The sequence below is a fragment of the Rhinopithecus roxellana genome, chromosome 3 (genome assembly GCF_007565055.1).
Source record: "Rhinopithecus roxellana isolate Shanxi Qingling chromosome 3, ASM756505v1, whole genome shotgun sequence".
NCBI classification, from domain to species: domain Eukaryota; kingdom Metazoa; phylum Chordata; class Mammalia; order Primates; family Cercopithecidae; genus Rhinopithecus; species Rhinopithecus roxellana.
In genome coordinates, this window is record NC_044551.1 from 176,961,517 (window position 1) to 176,980,347 (window position 18,831).

Consider the following 18,831-nt stretch of genomic DNA (forward strand, 5'->3'; position numbering starts at 1 on the left):
GTGGCTCACACGTGTAAGTCCAGCCATTCGGGAGGTTCAAATGGGAGAATCACTTGAGGCCAGAAGTTTGGGGCTTCAGTGAGCTATTTCACCATTGTACTCCAGCCCAAGGGACAGAGCTAGATCCGTGTCTCTCTCACACACACAAAAAAGACACTCACCAGTCTGTCTATCTTTCTCCACACAGTAGCAGCTATCATAGAACTCTGTGAAAGTAGTTGCCAGCTCATATATATAATCACAGAGAGTGTGGAGAAATAAGTCATCCAAAATCTTTTGCAGAATCTCAGGGAACCGTAAAATGCACCGGCCTAGTTTCCATTCCTTCTCATGATCCAAAAGAATCTTGGTTTCTCGAGCAGCTTTTTGGAGCATTTCTTCATCAATATTGGCCAGACGTGCAATAGACCTTAAAAAAAAAAAAATCATCAGGCAACCACCACCGTTCCCTTTTGTTAGGCACACTCATTCTCCACTCGAAAATATGTACTAAGAAGTGATTCACGTAAATCAGAAATTATCACCAATTGAAAAGAAGTTCCTATAAAATGAAGTATTTTATTATACGGCATACTATTAGGCAAAACTAATAACCTGATCTAAAGTATTTCATAATACTAAAAATGGAAATGTAATTCTTTTACGGGATCAGCTGACACTTCCTAGGTATTTAAACATACAGCATCTAGGGGAGTATTGGCAAATGCAGTTAGGGCCAGGTTTAGGGATTCTGGGATAACTTGCAATACTAAAAGAGGACATATTTCCAAAGATGCTTGTAGGTAGAAAAATAAACCTGAAAAAAACACTTTAGGCTAAGCGCGATGGCTCATGCCCATAATCCCAGCACTTTGGGAGGCCGAGGCGGGTGAATTACTTGAGGTCCGGAGTTCCAGACCTGCCTGGCCAACATGGTGAAACCCCGTCTCTACTAACAATACAAAATTTAGCTGGGCATGGTGGTGAGAGTCTGCAATCCCTTCTACTGGGGAGGCTGAGGCAGGAGAATCACTTGAACCCGGGAGCTGGAGGTTGCAGTGAGCCGAGATGGCGCCATTGCACTCCAGCTTGGGCAACAGAGTGAGACTCCGTCTCAAAAACAAACAAACAAACAAACAAACAAGCAAGCAAACAAACAAACCACATTTTAGAAGTCAGGTGTAATGGCAGTATGTCAGTAATCCCAGCTCAGGAGGCTGAGGTGGGAGGATCATTTGAGCCCAAGACCCTGTCTCATTTCAGAAAAAAATGTATTTTTGAGTAACTAAATATGTTTTCATTTGATTCAAAATAAAACATGCCTACCCACAATTACCTGATTCTAGTGAAGGCATACAACAAGTAAGCTGCTGTATTTCCTCTGTCATCTAGCATTTTGTCAAAGGAGAAGATGTAGTCATTCAACCGGTTATGAGAAAGGTCAGCATATTTGATACAGCCATAGGCAATGGATGTCTGAGCAGCATTCAATTCCTCTGCAGTTAAGACCTTTGGGGAAAACAAAACAGTATTTCATAGCTTACTGACTGCTGCTTTTGCCCTGGTGTCTCACAGGCATAAGACTGGGGTAGGGAACATCTAATGGTATTCTTTTACCAATGAACTTTAATAAACACTGACACCGAGGCAGAAGGACATGGGCCAATGCACAAAGAAAATAATGAAAATGTAAAACGCGTTATGCACAATGAAGAAAGTTTCTATGAGAAACTGAATTTGTAAAATATAAAATGTCAGCATGAATACCTTTTTCCAATGTATTCAGTAGATATGAAACCAGAAGCATCAATTATTAGTTTATATCCACTTCACACTATGAACATTGTGAGGTTATAGGAAACAAAGTAACACAGAAAAATACAAACAAAAAGGGTTAAATAATTAATTGAAATCAAGGGTGTATTAAGAGTAGATAAAGAACCCATTCACTGTTTTGCTAATATTTGCTCAAGTATTCTGAAGCATTATTAGGCCACAAGTAAGTAATTAAGGATTTTTGCTTCTGCCCATGACAGAGTACCTTGCAGCAGACTAACCATTCTACCCAAAGCATCCATTTAAAACTGGGTTGAGCATATGAAACAACTGACGTCACTAGAGAGCATCAACACAAGCAAAGTTGAAGTTCTTGGAAGAACAAAACACAGTTCCTGGAAGAAAGAAACATAGGGAATGAGTCCATACTCACTTGGCTTTTTCCCTAAGGGCATTTTTCAAATCACTACATAATGGACAAGGGGGACAGCACCCAAGCAGAAAGAAGTGGTCTTACTAAGGTGAGAAGACAAGAGTCTAAGAGTATGGGGCTGCGAAAGAAGCAAGGACACAATCCCCAAAAAGGAGCCACAGAGGAGTCAAAGACTCTGTGAACAAATTTCTTTCAAATGTCATACGGCTGGCATGCACAAGGCAAGACTCTAAAAAATCTATCACGAAAGAGCAAGTGGTAATTAAAGAGCTGGGCAGAGATTTTAGCAACTGTGTGACACTAGGCAGTTCTGTAGTGGCAAAATGGAAGGGCATTAGCACACACGCCAATGAAATATGGCCTGAGGGTCATATTTCAAGAGTAAGGACCTCACCCGAGTCATAAAGGTAAAATTTAAATAGTTCAGCCCTAAAGAAGCATACGGCCAATACAAACAGAGTCAAGATAATCAGCTGGTATGCTGTCGGCTAGAAGGAAACTTAATGGTCTTGGAGGGAAATAACCTCAGCCAGAATCTTTATAATTTTATCTTCATAATGCTCAGCACCCAGTAACAAAGCCTTCTAAAAAAGCAAGATAGGCCGGGTGCGGTGGCTCAAGCCTGTAATCCCAGCACTTTGGGAGGCCGAGACGGGCGGATCACGAGGTCAGGAGATCGAGACCATCCTGGCTAACATGGTGAAACCCTGTCTCTACTAAAAAATACAAAAAACTAGCCGGGCGAGGTGGCGGGTGCCTGTAGTCCCAGCTACTCGGGAGGCTGAGGCAGGAGAATGGCATAAACCCGGAAGGCAGAGCTTGCAGTGAGCTGAGATGCGGCCACTGCACTCCAGCCTGGGCGACAGAGCGAGACTCCATCTCAAAAAAAAAAAAAAAAAAAAAAAAAAAAAGCAAGATAAGCCAGGTATAATTGCTCACGCCTGTAATGCAGCTACTTGGGAGGCTGAGGCGGAAGGATCACTTGAAGCCAGGAGTTTGAGACCAGCCTGGACAACATAGTGAGACCCCTATCTCTTGGGGGTCTCAAGAGCAAGATGAAATAACTAAATACTAAGGAGGGGGACTACAAAGAAAGGGCTAGGAGAGAATCAAGAAAACAGAAACAAAAGTAAAAAGATAACAGCAACTTTAAAGTCTGGAATTGTTTAAGATGAAGCTACTTAAAAAATATTAATGACAAAGGGGAAAATACTAACTTTACAGGGGAGAAAACTGACACTATCACCTTACCAAAGAGATCAAAATTATTATTATTAATCACGAAGCTTATCAATATTGTGCCTCCTGATATGATGAACTGATAAGAACTCTACATCTATTCCTGTAAGACTGTATAACCTGGAAACAGAGTACGACTTATAAGACTGTATAACCTGGAAACAGAATTTAACAGAACAGGAGCCAATATCAGACAAATCCAACTAAGTGATATTCCAAAAAAACTAACTGACCAGCAGACTTCAGAAGTGTCGAGGTCATGAAAGTCAAAGACAGACCAAGGAACTAACTGCCCAGATGAAAGATAAGGAGACATGATAACTAAATGTAACATGTTATCCTGGACTGGATCTTAGGCTAGAAAAAGGACATGAGTTAGACCAACTGTGAAAGCAGATTAGTTAATGGTATTGTATCAATGTTAATTTCCTGATTTTGATAATCATACTATACAGCTATGAAAGATATTAGTATCTGGGGATACTAAATGAAATATATAAAATTCTTCATACTATCTTGCAAGTTTTTTATGTCTAAACTGTTTTAAAATGTTTAAAGAAAACTATGATTAACATGTTCAAAAAATTAAAAGGAAAAGAGTAAGAAAACTGGAAGAAAGGATGAAAAGTTTCAAAAAATACCTTAAACATAGAATACCAAAATATAATATCTGAAGCAGAAAATATCCAAAATAAAGCAAAGAGAAAAAAATGAATTACAGCATAAGAAACACATGAGATACAAAGTTCTAACATATGTACCTGGAGTACCAAAAATGACAGAATGAGGAAAAGTAGTCGTATTTGAAGAGACATGGCCAAGAGTTTTCCTAACCTGATGAAAGAACTCAACCCACAGATTTAGGAAGTTCGGCAGCCCTCCAGAGGGTAAAAAGAAAAATGACTCCCTAAACCACACTTAGGCATTTCTTAGTCAAAGTACTGAAAATAAAGCTTAAGAAAAATACTTTAAAAAGTCTGAGAAAAAGATGCATACTTTCTTTTTTTTTTTTTTTTTTGAGACGGAGTCTTGCTCTGTCTCCCGGGCTGGAGTGCAGTGGCCAGATCTCAGCTCACTGCAAGTTCCGCCTCCCGGGTTCACGCCATTCTCCTGCCTCAGCCTCCGGAGTAGCTGGGACTACAGGCGCCCGCCACCTCGCCCGGCTAGTTTTTTTTTGTATTTTTAGTAGAGACAGGGTTTCACCGTGTTAGCCAAGATGGTCTCGATCTCCTGACCTTGTGATCCGCCCGTCTCGGCCTCCCAAAGTGCTGGGATTACAGGCTTGAGCCACCGCGCCCGGCCAAGATGCATACTTTCAAAGGAGAAACAATGAAACTTACAACTGATTTTCGAAGGAAACTATGGTAGCTGGAAGACAATGGAATATCATTTTTATTTATTTCCTTCCCCCAGCCCTACTGGTCCTCTCCAGTTCTGTGGAATGTCATCTCTAAAAATGCTGAAAGAAAACAGCTGCCAAACTAGAATTCTATACCCAATAAAAACATTGTTCAAAACTGAAGGCAACATAAAGACATTTTTGGACAAACAAAAATTCTGAAAGAATCTGTCACCCCAGCAGACTTGTGGTAAAAAAATAAAGACCTTCAGATTGTGGAAAAATAATCCCAGGTGTAAGCAAAAAAACTGCAGAAAAGGGCAAAAATATATAGATAAATGTAAGTACTGATTGTCTAATGCAAAATAATAATAATGATGATAAATGGGCAAAAGAGTTAACAGACTCTTCACAAGAGAAGATTATCTAGATGACCAATAAGCCTAAGAAAAGGCAGTCAGGCTGGGCACGGTGGCTCATGCCTATATAATCCCAGCACTTTGAGAGCCTGAGGCAGGCAGATTGCTGAGTCCAGGGATTTGAGACTCGCCTGGCCAACATGGTGAAACCTCATCTCTACAAACGATACAAAAATTAGCTTGGTGTGTTGGCATGTGCCTGTAGTCCCAGCTACTAGGGAGGCTGAGGCAGGAGAATTGCTTGAACCTGGGAGATGGAGGCTGCAGTGAGCCAAGATCGTGCCACTGCACTCCAGCCTGGATGACAGAGTGCGGTTCTAGAAAGAAAAGAAATAAAAGAAAAGAAAAAAAAAGAAAAGAGAAAAAAGAAAAGAAAAGAAAAGAACAAGGAAGGAAGGGAGGGAGGGAGGGAGGGAGGCAGGGAGGAAAGGTAGTCAGTATCATCAATATCATTATTTATCAGAGGAATGAAAATTTTAACCACAGTAAGTCACTATGCACTCACCAGAAAAGCTAAAATAAAAAACACTGACTAAACCAATTGTGATGGTTAATATGTCAACTTGATTGGATTGAAGGGTACAAAGTATTGATCCTAGGTGTGTCTGTGAGAGTGTTGCCAAAGGAGATTAACATTTCAGTCCATGGGCTGGGAAAGGCAGACCCAACCTTAACTGGGTGGGCACCATCTAATCAGCTGCCAGTGAATATAAAGCAGGGAGAAAAACGTGAAGAGACTAGCCTAGCCTCTCAGCCTACATCTTTCTCCTGTACATCCAGGAAGCTGGATGCTTTCTGACCTCAAACATCTGACTCCAAGTTCTTCAGTTTTCGGACTCAGACTGGGTCTCCTTGATCTTCAGCTTGCAGACAGCCTATTGTGGGACCTTGTTATCGTGTAATACTTAATAAACGTCCCTTTATATGTATCTATCCTATTCTGTCCCTCTAGAGAACCCTGACTAACACATCAATGTTGGTAAACATATGGTACAATGAAACTCTCATATGTTAGTAGTGGGAGTATACAACAGTCACCACTTTCTCCTTGGCAATTTTTAATAAAGTTAAGCATAAGACAACCCTACAACCCAGCAATGCCATTCCCAGATATATATCCAAAAGAAAAAGCACATGTACCTCTAAAAGAGCTTGAACAACAATATTCAAAATACCTTTGTATTCAGAACAGCTACCAACTGGAAATAATCCTAATCAATAGGATTATTATCAATCAATAGGAGAATGGATAAACAAAATGTAGCACCTTCATATATCAGAATATCATGCAGCAATAAAAACAAATGAACTACAGCTGGGTGTGGTGGCTTATGCCTATAATCTTTGCACTTTGGGAGGGCAAGGTGGGTGGATTGCTTGAGCCCAGGAGTTCCAGCCTCGGGAACATGGCAAAACCCCATCTCTAAAAAAAAATACAAAAATTAGCCGGGTATGGCAGTGGGTGCCTATAGTCCCAGCTACCCGGGAGGCTGAGGTAGAAGGATCTCTTGAGCCCAGGAGGTCAAGGTGCGGTGAGTCATGATCTTGCCACTGCACTCCAGCCTGAGTGACAGAGTGAGACTCTGTCTCAAAAACAAAACAAAACCGAAAACATACGAACTACTGATGCACACAGAAAAGGGCACATACTATGTGATTTCATTTATATGAAATTCCAGAATAAGCAAAAGTGATTTATGGTGACAGGAAAATTTCTGGAGTGACAGAAATATATCTTGTGTTCTAAGGCATATATATGTAAAAATTTATTAAGCTGTGCATTTTACCATACACATTTAAAATTAACTTAAAAAAAATACTAGCTGGGGTGGTTAAAAAGAGTCAAAGCAATTTTTTTGTCATCAGGCAGACTAACAAACAGCTAGATGACTAAATTTTCCACTTTTCTTTCTGAGACAAAGTCTTGCTCTGTCGCCCAGGCTAGAGTGCAGTGGCTTGATCTTGGCTCACTGCAACCTCTTTAAGGTTTAAGCGATTCTCCTGCCTCAGCCTCCAAAGTAGCTGGAATTACAGGCACATGCCACCACACCCAGCTATTTTTGTATATTTAGTAGTGACGGGGTTTCAGCATCTTGGCCAGGCTGGTCTTGAACTCCTGACCTCGTGATCCACCCGCCTCAGCCTCCCAAAGTGCTGGGATTACAGGTGGGAGCCACCGCGCTGGCCTAACTTTCCACTTTTCATCTGACTGTGCCAGATGTGCCTAGACCAGACCAGTGATTTAGCTGGACCATGGGGGCAGATTCCTTATGGCTTAGTGCTGTCTTGGTGATAGAGTTCTTGTGAGATCTGGTCATTTAAGTGTGTGGTACCTCCTCCCCCTACCCTCTCTCTCTTGCTCTTGCTTTAGCCATGTGAAGTGCCTGCTTCCCCTTCACCTTCCCCCATGAATAAACGTTCCCTGAGGCCTCCCCAGAAGCCAACTGATGTTGGTGCCATGCTCCTACAGCCAGAAGAACCAAGAGCCAATTAAATCTCTTTTATAAATTACCCAGTCTCAGGAATGCCTGACCTCTCCTCTACTGTTCTAAACTTAAAAAAAAAAAAAAAAGTTCTTGTTGACTTTTCTTTTTCATTCCTCCAAATTCCACACAAACTGAACCACAGTCTTTTCTAAGGGAGCTATGAAAGGCCATCATGTTGCCTGCTCTGAAGGTTCATCAATGGCCTTGGGTGACAAGAACTGACTGCTATGACCACTCTACAAATGCTCCAAAGAAGGAGCACGGCACAAGTAGACTCTGATGTGAGCTGAAGAATCAAACTCCTTCAGTCTGCAATATTCTCCCATCACTGGGAACTGCTGTTAAGCAGCACAGATACTAAGCTACATTAACAAAGGAGGAAAACGCCAAGATCTTTTTTAATTGCCAAGAACTATATTTTCTAAATAAATGCTCAGCAATTCACAAGATAAACTTACTCTGCAATAAAGTCAGAGCAATATGAGCCTTGTCCTAGGTGGGACTGACTCCTTATAATTCTCCTCAGTTCTCTCAACAAAAACAAAAATGAAAAATCACAATGCTTGATACACATTATGCCAATAAAGCTTTGGATTACCTTGTCTCTTTCTTTTTCCTTCAACTTGTCCATGGATCGTTTTAGTCCTTCTCCCATAAGGTCCATGAGGCGCACTGTTTCACCCGAACGTGTTTTAAACTTTTTCCTAAAAAATGTAAAACCCCCAATCAGATTTTGAAACAGGCTTTTCAACTCAGAAATCTTTGAAAAGGAAGGTTTGAGAGACCTGACCACAAACTTCAACATATGTTTCAAATCTCTAAGGTATATGTTGCCCCTGAGAACTATTAAGAGAGGGTTGATGCCAATGTTAACAATGCCTTATGCCAGTCATCAAGCAAGGAGAGTACTAAATGAAACACTGTGCTTTCAAGTGCTGTTCATCTCTAGCCCTCAACTCAAAGCATCCAATGCTCCAGCCCTCAACAGCTCTCTCTACATATTTACCTTTAATAAATTTCCTAACAGAGAAAGAAGATAGTTGTTCATTTGTTCACTTTCTTGGAATACAAAGTTTGGCTTAGATGTTTCACCTTTTTAGAAAAATTACTAATCAAAATATATGTTTCTAGAATTGCTGGGAAAGTCAGGAAATTCTTTGATGAAATCTCACTTGAATTTCTCTGTATACTAATTCTTCTTGTTCAGTGGTAACCAAGCCTTGACTCATACCAGAATCGCCTGGCAAGGTTTAAAAAAGATGTCTGAGCAGCCAGTTGCTTGCTTGCTTGCTTCATTCACTCATTTATTTATTTTTAGAGACAGCGTCTTGCTCTGTCACCCAGGCTGGAGTGAAGTAGTATGACCACAGCTCACTGTAACCTTGAACTCCTAGGATTAAGTAATCCTTCTACCTTACCCTGCCACGTAGCTAATTCTATAGGTGTGAGCCAATACACCTGCTTAATTTTTTAATCTTTATTTTTTGTAGAGATGGTGTCTTCTCGCTATGCTGCCCAGGCTCCTATCAAACTCCTGGTCTCAAGTGATCCTCCCACCTCAGCCTCCCAAAGTGTTGGAATTATAGGCCGGAGACACTGCACCTGGCCCAGTTGCTTTTAAAAAAAAAAGAAAAGAAAAGAAAAAAGAGAAAAAACCCCAGGATCCAGGATGCTAGGGTCCTGTTCAGATCTACTGCAATCAGAATCACTATGGATATGGCAAAAGGACTAATAAGCACTGCCCTGGGCAGCTGCTGTTAAAAAAGCATTTTGAGAAAATTGAATTTTATCTATTAAACAAAAAAGTTTATATAACACCAAGGATATAATATCATTTTCCTTTTTTGCGGGGGGGGGGGGTTAAAAAATCCCTCAAAAATTAACAATTAAGCATGCTTTTCTAACACAAAGAGTACCAAAATGAATGTGCTACTTTCTGTTAAAGTTTTATTTCCAGAGCTTGCCTAAGCAAGAATCTACTTGCCCTGTAAAATTCTGCTTATATAGAATTAAAACTCCTTTATTATCCCACAAATGCACTATATATTTCCACAGCTTTATGCCATACACTCAAGTGTCCAACTTTCAAATTTCTGATAAAATGAAACTCACCATGAAGACCAGTTCAAAATGCTAAAGAAAACCTTCCTTAATGTTTCTACTTTGCAATTACTGTTCCTTTCAGTTACTCCCTACCTGTGCCTGCCTTGAATTTTTGTTTTTGTGTTGGTCTGTTCTGACTAGTGGCTCTACAATGAGGGATGCATATCTGAATACCAAGAGAGCTTTAAAAGAAACACAGATGACTAATACCCACTTTAGACCTAATAAGTCAGCAACTCCCACAGCGGGCCTTGCAAGTGTATTTTCACAAGCTCCACAGGACACTGTTCTGCTCTAGATGATAGCCTCCTTCAGAGAGGAGGTCACGTTCTGTGTATCTGTGTGTACACATTGTGCAGCATCCAACCAACACCATGCACAGAACATACTCAATAAACAGATGTACAAGAAATAGCAGGAAGATGATGAAATAATCACTCAAAAAATTAAAACAGAAAATGTCATTTAAAAATAGCAGAATCTGTACGCATTAAAAAAACAAACCTTTTTTTAAGTCCCATCCCCCTCTGTGAGCTTTTTTTTTTTTTTTTTTTGAGGCAGAGTCTCGCTCTGTCTCCCAGGCTGGAGTGCAGTGGCACAATCAGCTCACTGCAAGCTCCGCCTCCTGGGTTCACACCATTCTCCTGCCTCAGCCTCCCAAGTAGCTGGGACTACAGGCGCCCGCCACCATGCCCGGCTAATTTTCTGTATTTTTAGTGAGATGAGGTTTCACCATGTTAGCCAGGATGGTCTCGATCTCCTGACCTTGTGGTCTGCTTGCCTCGGCTCACCAAAGTGCTGGGATTACGGGCGTAAGCTACCACGCCAAGCCCTCTATGAGCATTTTGAGATAAATATTTAAAATATGGTAAGTTGCCACTGGTGAACTATCATTTAAATTACCCTTAAAAAAACAAAATGGGCTGGACGTGGTGATTCATGTCTGTAATCCCAGCACTTTGGGAGATCGAGATAGGAGGTTACTTGAGCCCAGTGAGACCAGACTGGGCAACATAGTGAGACCCTGTCTCTACAAAAAATGGAAAAAATTAGCCAAGTGTAGTGGTGCACATCTATAGTCTCAGCTACTCGGAAGGCTGAGGCAGGAGGATCATGTAAACCTGGAAAGTTGAGGCTGCAGTGAGCTGTGATCATGCCACTGTACTCCAGCCTAGGTGACAAAGTGAGACCCTATCTCAAAACCAAACAAAACAAATTTGTTTCTTTTGAGATGGAGTGTCGCCCTGTCGCCCAGGCTGGAGTGCAATGGTGTGATCTTGGCTTACTGCAACCTCCACCTCCCAGGTTCAAAGATTCTCCTACCTCAGCCTCTGGAGTAGCTGCGACTACCGGCGCCTGCCACCATGCCCAGCTAATTTTTGTATTTTTAGTAGAGACGGAGTTTCACTATGTTGGCCAGGCTGGTCTCAACTCCTGACCTCATGATCCACCCGCCTCGGCCTCCCAAAGTGCTGGGATTACAGGTGTGAGCCACTGCGCCTGGCCCAAAATTAAAAAAAAAAAAAAAAAAAAAAAAAAGGGATAGGATGCTGTAATTACATGATGCTGAGTGCAGAAAAATTTTAAAAATTATCAAGAATCCTGTAGCCATTATATGACAAATGAATTAAATGCCACATGAGCACTAGTAATTTTAAGTAAGTGTCAGAATATCATCTACATGTCCAAAAAACCAACTGTTCAGAAACTAAGATACTGTTAAGTAATGTTCAACTTACTGGTTTGTTTTAAAAAACTTTATGTCCATAAACACTATAATAAGGACTTAGTGTCTTCTTTGTTGTTCTTTTTGTTTTTGAGACAGAGTCTCACTCTGTCACCCAGGCTGGAGCCCAGTGATGTGATCTCACCTCACTGTAACTTCCATGACTGATGCTCAAGTAATCCTCAGCTGGGATTACAGGTGCATGCCACTATGTCCGGCTAAGTTTCCTTTCTTTTTTTTTTGGTAGATACGGGGTTTCACCATGTTGCCCAGTGTGGTCTTCAACTCCTAGGTTCACGCAATCCTCCAGCATTGGCCTCCTAAAGTGCTGGAATTACAGACATGAGAGCCACTGTGCCCTGGCCTTAGTGTCTTTTGATTTCAAAAAAGTGCAGATCCGTGGAGAAGTAACACATTTAGAAAATGTTGTTTCCAACAAGGTCTTCGAGCTCCACATAATCTGTATCTAAGATAATACCTTAACACATCTAATCTGTCTTTTACATGTTCAATTAGGGCTTTTGTACATTGGCTGGCCAAACACCTTGAGCTACTCCACGTGGTTTTTAGAAGTATTACCACCTTTGTAGGATGGAAATATTAGGCTTTGTCACCAAATCGAAGATGCCACAGATTTTTGGTAAGTGATCCTAAGACACCAGTGAATACCAGAGGTTAAAATATGAAAAATGCTGTGCCTTTGAATTGAGGACTACTGCATCGAAACACGGTTGTATTTACCTTTTTATTTTACAAATATTGAGAATATTAAAAAATTAGAAAATAGAAAAGCTGAAAGTATGAATATTAATATATAGTTCTCAATAAACAATATTTTTGGAAAGAACATAAAAACAAAACCAGTGAATCTTAAAACTTAATTGGAATCTCAATAACTTATACCTTTTGCCTATGTTCAACTTTGAAGGAAAAAACAAAAACATTTATAAAATGCATAAGCTATATTGTTAAATAGTGTCTGAAATCTGAGAAGGTACAGTAATAGATTTTATAATTTAGATTTGTGGGAGAGGAAACCCCTTATATATAATCTATTAGGTCTACAGTCTGGTTTTCACTAAACTTTGTACATACTATCTACCTAAAAGGCTACATTCTCCGGCAGTGATGATATAGATACAAAATCACTCAGCTGGATTTACACCATTATCGCTTATGTGGACTAAAGAAAACTGTGGACTTTCTTATTTCTAATATGGTATCAGATGAAAAGTAGCCTCTTCCAAGTAAATGTGGGGACCAAGTATATCATTACCATCTTCAGATTTTCCAGACTTACTTGTCTTCCCCTAGCACCACACCAAATCCAGCATGGAAGACTCGAGTTACTTTAGGGTCATACCAACCAATCATTTGAGCAGCAGCAAATATTGTCTGGAAGTGCACAGACTACAAATCAACAGAAACGGAAAGTTACTTGCTAGTCTTCTTTAAGAAAAAAAAAAAAAAGACTTAAGGTGCTTTTGCTTAGGAATAGATCTGTAAAATTCAAATCGCTCATAAATCTTGTGAGACAAGTGTTATTATAAAACCTCTTCTTTTATTCCCTATTATGAGAAACACTAAGAGCAACACTGTTATATTTTCTACTATGTTCAAACGTTTTTAAAAGCAACTGAATGAAGAACAGGGTCACGTGCAGAAACTTCAATTACATTTTAGGTCTCACAACAACCCTATTGATTAGGAACAATTGCTGAGGTTCAGAGGAGTAACAACCTTCTCCAGTTTGTGGCGGCAAGCTGGAAAACTAGGAAGTGTCCAGTTTGGCTGGGTCCAAACCCTTTCTTTCTTTCTTTTTTTTTTTGAGACAGAGTCTTGCTCTGTCGCCCAGGCAGGAGTGCAGTGGCCGGATCTCAGCTCACTGCAAGCTCCGCCTCCCGGGTTTACGCCATTCTCCTGCCTCAGCCTCCCCAGTAGCTGGGACTACAGGCGCCCGCCACCTCGCCCGGCTAGTTTTTTCTTTTTGTATTTTTAAGTAGAGACGGGGTTTCACCGTGTTAGCCAGGATGGTCTCGATCTCCTGACCTCGTGATCCCCCCATCTCGGCCTCCTAAAGTGCTGGGATTACAGGCTTGAGCCACCACGCCCGGCCCAAACCCTTTCTTTCTTCTATGCTATATTGATGTCCTGAATCTTAGTCTTTGGGGAAAATTTATAGTCATCCAGTGTCAAATGTCACCAACCTCACCATACTGACTTACCTCCAATCAGACAATGTAAAATACATACAAATCTACAAAATCTACAAACTCACTTGTCCACTGTCCACCACATAGATAACCATATCTGCTTTTTCCTCAAATAGTCTTTGTTTAATAGCAGCCAGGTCAGATGTATCATAGGTATAACCTCCATCTGATTTTACTATGGTTAATGGTATGGAACACCCTGGGACAAATACAATCTTTCTGCCATCATCCACCTGCACAAATCCTAGGGGGCAAAAAAAAAACTTCATTAATAAAGTTAAAAGAACCCTGAAGGAAAATGAAGGCTTACTCATTCTACTATATAAATATTTAGTTATTCTAAAAATATTTTAAAATGTATTTATTAGAGAGCTAAAGAAATCACATATTTTTTTCCTCACCATGATCTATTACAAGCCTTGGAAAAGGTTAACCATCAAGGTTGCCTGGACACTCAGGGTGCTATCAGAGCACAGGTCAGATGTTCTGGCAGTTTTCCAGACTTACACTAAACTTGGCTCCCAAATGCTTTTTTTTTTTTTTTTGACAAACAGTCTTGCTACATTGCCCAGGTCAGTCTCAAACTCCTGGGCTCAAGTGATTCTCCTGCTTGTGCCTCCCCAGGTACTGGGGTTACAGGCGTGAGCCACCATGCCTGGCCTCCCAAACTCTTTAGTTGGAGCCCATCAGCTCGGTGGGCCCAGAACATGAAAACTCTGTGCTTTGCTTTCAAGCTGGAGCCATAACCTTCCTCTTGGAGAAAGATGCAATTCTTATACTGATCTCTAACAATGTGCTGAATAGTAGTTGACACTGCTTCAAGGTCCACAAAACAAACATGGCAGGATTTGGCATTTGGAATGAGAAGTAGGAAGAAAAATTAAATCCATGTTCATACACTCACGATGAAAAAGACAAAATTCTTGGATGCAAGAAGGTACAGGAAGAACATGATAATAGTAGCAGCTATATAAGAGTGCTACTATGTGCCAAGTACTACGCTAAGTCCTTATATTTAACCTTCAAAATAACCCTACGTAGTAAATAACTCTCTGCTTTCTTACAGTTTAGAAAATTGAGGCTTCGTAATGTAAAGGCAGTATAAAATAGTAGTTAAAAACATGAGCTTTGAAGCCAGACTGGCTAGGTTTGAATCTCAAAGACATGTAACTTATTAGCTATGTGACCCTGGGAAGCTACTAACTTCTCTGTGCCTATTTTCTCTAAACATTTTAAAAATTGCATTTATTTATTATTTTGAGACAGGGTCTTGCTCTACCATCCAGGCTGGAATGCAGTAATGCAGTGGTGTGAACATGTTCACTGTGGCCTAGACCTCCTGGGCTCAAGCAATCCTCCTGCCTCAGCCTCTTGTGAAGCTGTGACCATAGGAATGCACGATCACACCTGGCTAATTTTTTTTTTTTTTTTTTTTTTTTTGAGATGGAATCTCACTCTGTCGCCAGGCTGGAGTGCAGTGGTGCGATCTCGGCTCACTGCACTCTCCACCTCCTGGGTTCACGCGATTCCCCTGCCTCAACCTCCCGAGTAGCTGGGACTATAGGTGTGCATCACACCAGCTAATTTTTTGTATTTTAGTAGAGATGGGGTTTCACCATGTTGGTCAGGATGGTCTTGATCTCCTGTCCTCGTGATTCTCTCACCTTGGCCTCCTAAAGTGCTGGGATTACAGCTGTGAGCCACCATGCCCAGCCTCGCCTGGCTAATTTTTTAATTTGTAGAGAGAGGGTCTCACACCTTGTTGCCCAGGCTGGCCTTAAACTCCTGGGCTCAAGTGATTCTCCTACCTCAGCCTCCCAAAGTGCTGAGATTACAGTCACGAGCTACTGTGCTTGACCTCTCTCTCTCTCATTGTTCTTTTTTTTTTTTTTTTTTTCAGAGACAGAGCCCCATTCTGTTGCCCAGGCTGTAGTGCAGTGGTGTAAGCATAGCTCACTGTAACCTCAAATGCCTGGGCTCAAGCATAGCTAGAACTACAGGCATGCATCACCACGCCCAACTATTTCTTTTGTTAATTTTTTGGTAGAGAAAGGGTCCTGTTATGTTGCCCAGGCTGGTCTCAAACTCCTGGCCTCAAGAGGTCCTCCTGCCTCAGCCTCTCCAAGTGCTGTGATTACAGGCATGAGCCACTGCACCCAGCCAAAATTTTATCATCTTAAAAAGTATGGTCCCTAAGCCCTAGACTGTGATTAAAATACTACTTCCATTCAAGGAAACAGGCTTCCATAGAGATACGGTTGATTTCAGTCTGAGGCAGGAAATGTACAAAATGGGCCTGGAATATTGTACACCAGAAAGCAATTAAGTAACTACCAAAGGGGTTGAAAAAAAACAAAACCACAACAAAAAATATGAAGTTACTTAGCCAAAATGGGACAATTTGAGCATTACAAAAATTATAAAGACAACTGATTGAAAAATATAAAACATATTAAAAGCCCACCCAATAAGGTTAAAATCAAACAACTCACTTTGAGATGCTGAGAAACAAACCGGTTATTCTGCAATTGATGAAGAAGCAAAAAAAAAGCACTTCTACTACCCTACCTGCCTTATATGAATTATACCTGAGGATAACCAAAATAATTTGTAACAAAGTTCAGCATAAGAGAATCCCAAGTAACAAATGGAGAAACAATGACAGAACACTACCATTTCCTAACCTCCAATGAAGTGATGGATCAAAGTCATGGTTATAAATAGCTAATAAAACCAACAGAGAAGTCTGATGGGAAATTTCTGGACAGATCCAGCTGACAATACTTGAACTCACTAATCAATCTTAATATGACAAAAAGACAACCAGACACTACCTCATTGCCTGCATTCTTGCAACTAAAAGAAAACAACGAAAAAAGGAATAAAACATAAATCAGAATCTAATGAAGCCTCTTTAGAGAAACACATACATAAGAATTATGCTAAACAGCTCCATACGGGAAATTCTTCAGGACAAATGGCCCAGTTTCTTCAACAAGAAAATAAATTTAAAAAGAGGGAGAAACCTCAGAGTTATAGAACTTAGATACATATCAAACAAATGTTACATGCAGACTGAAAAAACGATTTAAAAAAAAAAATCATGAATCCAACACTTTGGGAGGCTGAGGCGGGTGGATCACTGAGGTCAGGAGTTCAAGACCAGCCCAGCCAACATGGTGTAACCCCGTCTCCATTAAAAACACAAAAATTGGCTGGGTGTGGTGGTGCACGCATGTAATTCCAGCTACATAGAAGGCTGAGGCAGGAGAACTGCTTGAACCCAGGAGGCGGAGGCTGCAGTCAGCTGAGATCACTCCACTGCACTCTAGCCTGGGCAACAGAGTAAGACTCTGTTTCAAAAAAAAAAAAAAAAAAAAAAAATTCATCAATCAACTTGGGAAATTTGAACTCTATTTAATGGTATTAAGAAATTATTATTGGCTGGGTATGATAGTTCATGCCTATAATCCCAGCACTTGGGAGGGCGCCGTGGATCACTTGAGGCTAAGAGTTCCATACCAGCCTAGGCAACATAGCAAGACCGCTAAAACAAACAAAAAAAAATTATATATATGTATTTCTTGTCAATAATGATATTGTAGTTTTAGGGCAGAAAGAAGGGCCTGTTCTTTCAGAGACATATACCAAAGTCATTATAGATGGAATGATATGATGGAAGCAGTGTAAGAAGGTGTAGGTACAATAAGGTTGGTCAGTACCCATAATTGTTGAAATTGGATGATGAGTACGTGAAGCTGGCATTACTATAAATTCTATCCACTTTTGCCTGTTTGAAAATTTCCATAATAAAAAGTTAAAAGAAGAGTGCCTACCTCTATCTTCAAATTCCTTTACAATATCATTCATCCTATCTTGATAGAAGGATTCTCCTCTCTCTATTAAAGAGACGTCCAATGCATCATAGATTTTATTAAACTCTAAGGAAAAAAATAAAATGCCACCAAATAAAATGCATAAGAATTTTTTAAAAACAGGAAACATGCATCTTATATTGAAATAAATTTATTAATAAATATATTAAAAGGAAATTAATTGCATCAATGTATGATATAGAACATTATATACATGCTGTCGTTTTGAAAAAAGGGAAAGAATATGGTAAGATACACATCAAAATATTAACAATCATGGGACTATAGATAATTTTATTTTTCTCCTGTCTACATTTACTTTCTTTTTATTATTTTTTGAGACGGAGTCTAGCTCTGTCACCCAGGCTGGAGTACAGTGGCGCGATCTCAGCTCACTGCAACCTCTGCCTCCCGCGTTCAAATGATTTTCCTGCCTCAGTTCCCTGAGTAGCTGAGACTACAGGCGTGTGCCACCACGCCCAGCTAATTTTTGTATTTTTGGTAGAGATGGGGTTTCACCATGTTGACCAGGCTGGTCTTGAACTCCTGACCTCAGGTGATCCACCCGCCTCGGCCTCCCAGAGTGCTAGGATTATAGGTGTGAGCCACTGCGCCGGGCCTACATTTACTTTTTTATATAAGGAACATGTCCTTCTTGTATAACTTTTTAAAAATTAATTCTTAAAAAAATGTAAATGAGAAGAAAAAAAAAACTCTTCCTATCTAGTGATCAAATATTTACTGAATTTTCTTGTGGTTTCTCCTGATTTAAACCACCTATCTGTCTATGTAGCAATACATCAGTGACATAGTATTAATTATTATAATTATAAAACATTTTATTACCTAGTGCTGCAAGCCAGACATCATTAATCATCTTTTTCAAAGACTTACTGATTGTTCTTTACCTTTAAAACTATTATGTCAAGTTAGAAAATTTGAAATTGACTTAAAACCATAAATAAATGTGAAGACTGAGGAAGCTGGGCACAGCACTCTATCCGAACATTCCATTACATCTCAGTGTGTACTTCTCATCATTTTGGTCCTATACATTTCTGAATAAATTCATTCCTAAGTGCTCCTGTTTTATAGGTTTTGTTGCTACTACGAATAAGATTTCTTTTTATTTTCCACTTTATTTTCTAATTAATTTTTGTTGACTTCTAAGAAAGTTAAAATTTGAACCTGCCTGTCTTATGGCAGGTTCAAAATTTATTAGTTGTTTCAGAAATACATTTAA

At 40.1% G+C, this 18,831-nt stretch overlaps 1 protein-coding gene across 1 annotated transcript in view; it reads right to left on the bottom strand.

Annotated features, from left to right (window-relative positions):
- The window catches only part of RARS1 (arginyl-tRNA synthetase 1), a 34,876-nt gene that overhangs the window by 1,040 nt on the left and 15,005 nt on the right, over positions 1 to 18,831 (bottom strand). Inside the window, exons 9-14 of the mRNA XM_010358193.1 lie at positions 17,550 to 17,654; positions 13,779 to 13,957; positions 12,801 to 12,910; positions 8,270 to 8,375; positions 1,316 to 1,488; positions 162 to 409 (exon numbers count right to left, since the gene is read on the bottom strand). Coding sequence (XP_010356495.1) covers positions 162 to 409; positions 1,316 to 1,488; positions 8,270 to 8,375; positions 12,801 to 12,910; positions 13,779 to 13,957; positions 17,550 to 17,654 — 921 coding nt within the window. The remainder of the gene's footprint in view (positions 1 to 161; positions 410 to 1,315; positions 1,489 to 8,269; positions 8,376 to 12,800; positions 12,911 to 13,778; positions 13,958 to 17,549; positions 17,655 to 18,831) is intronic.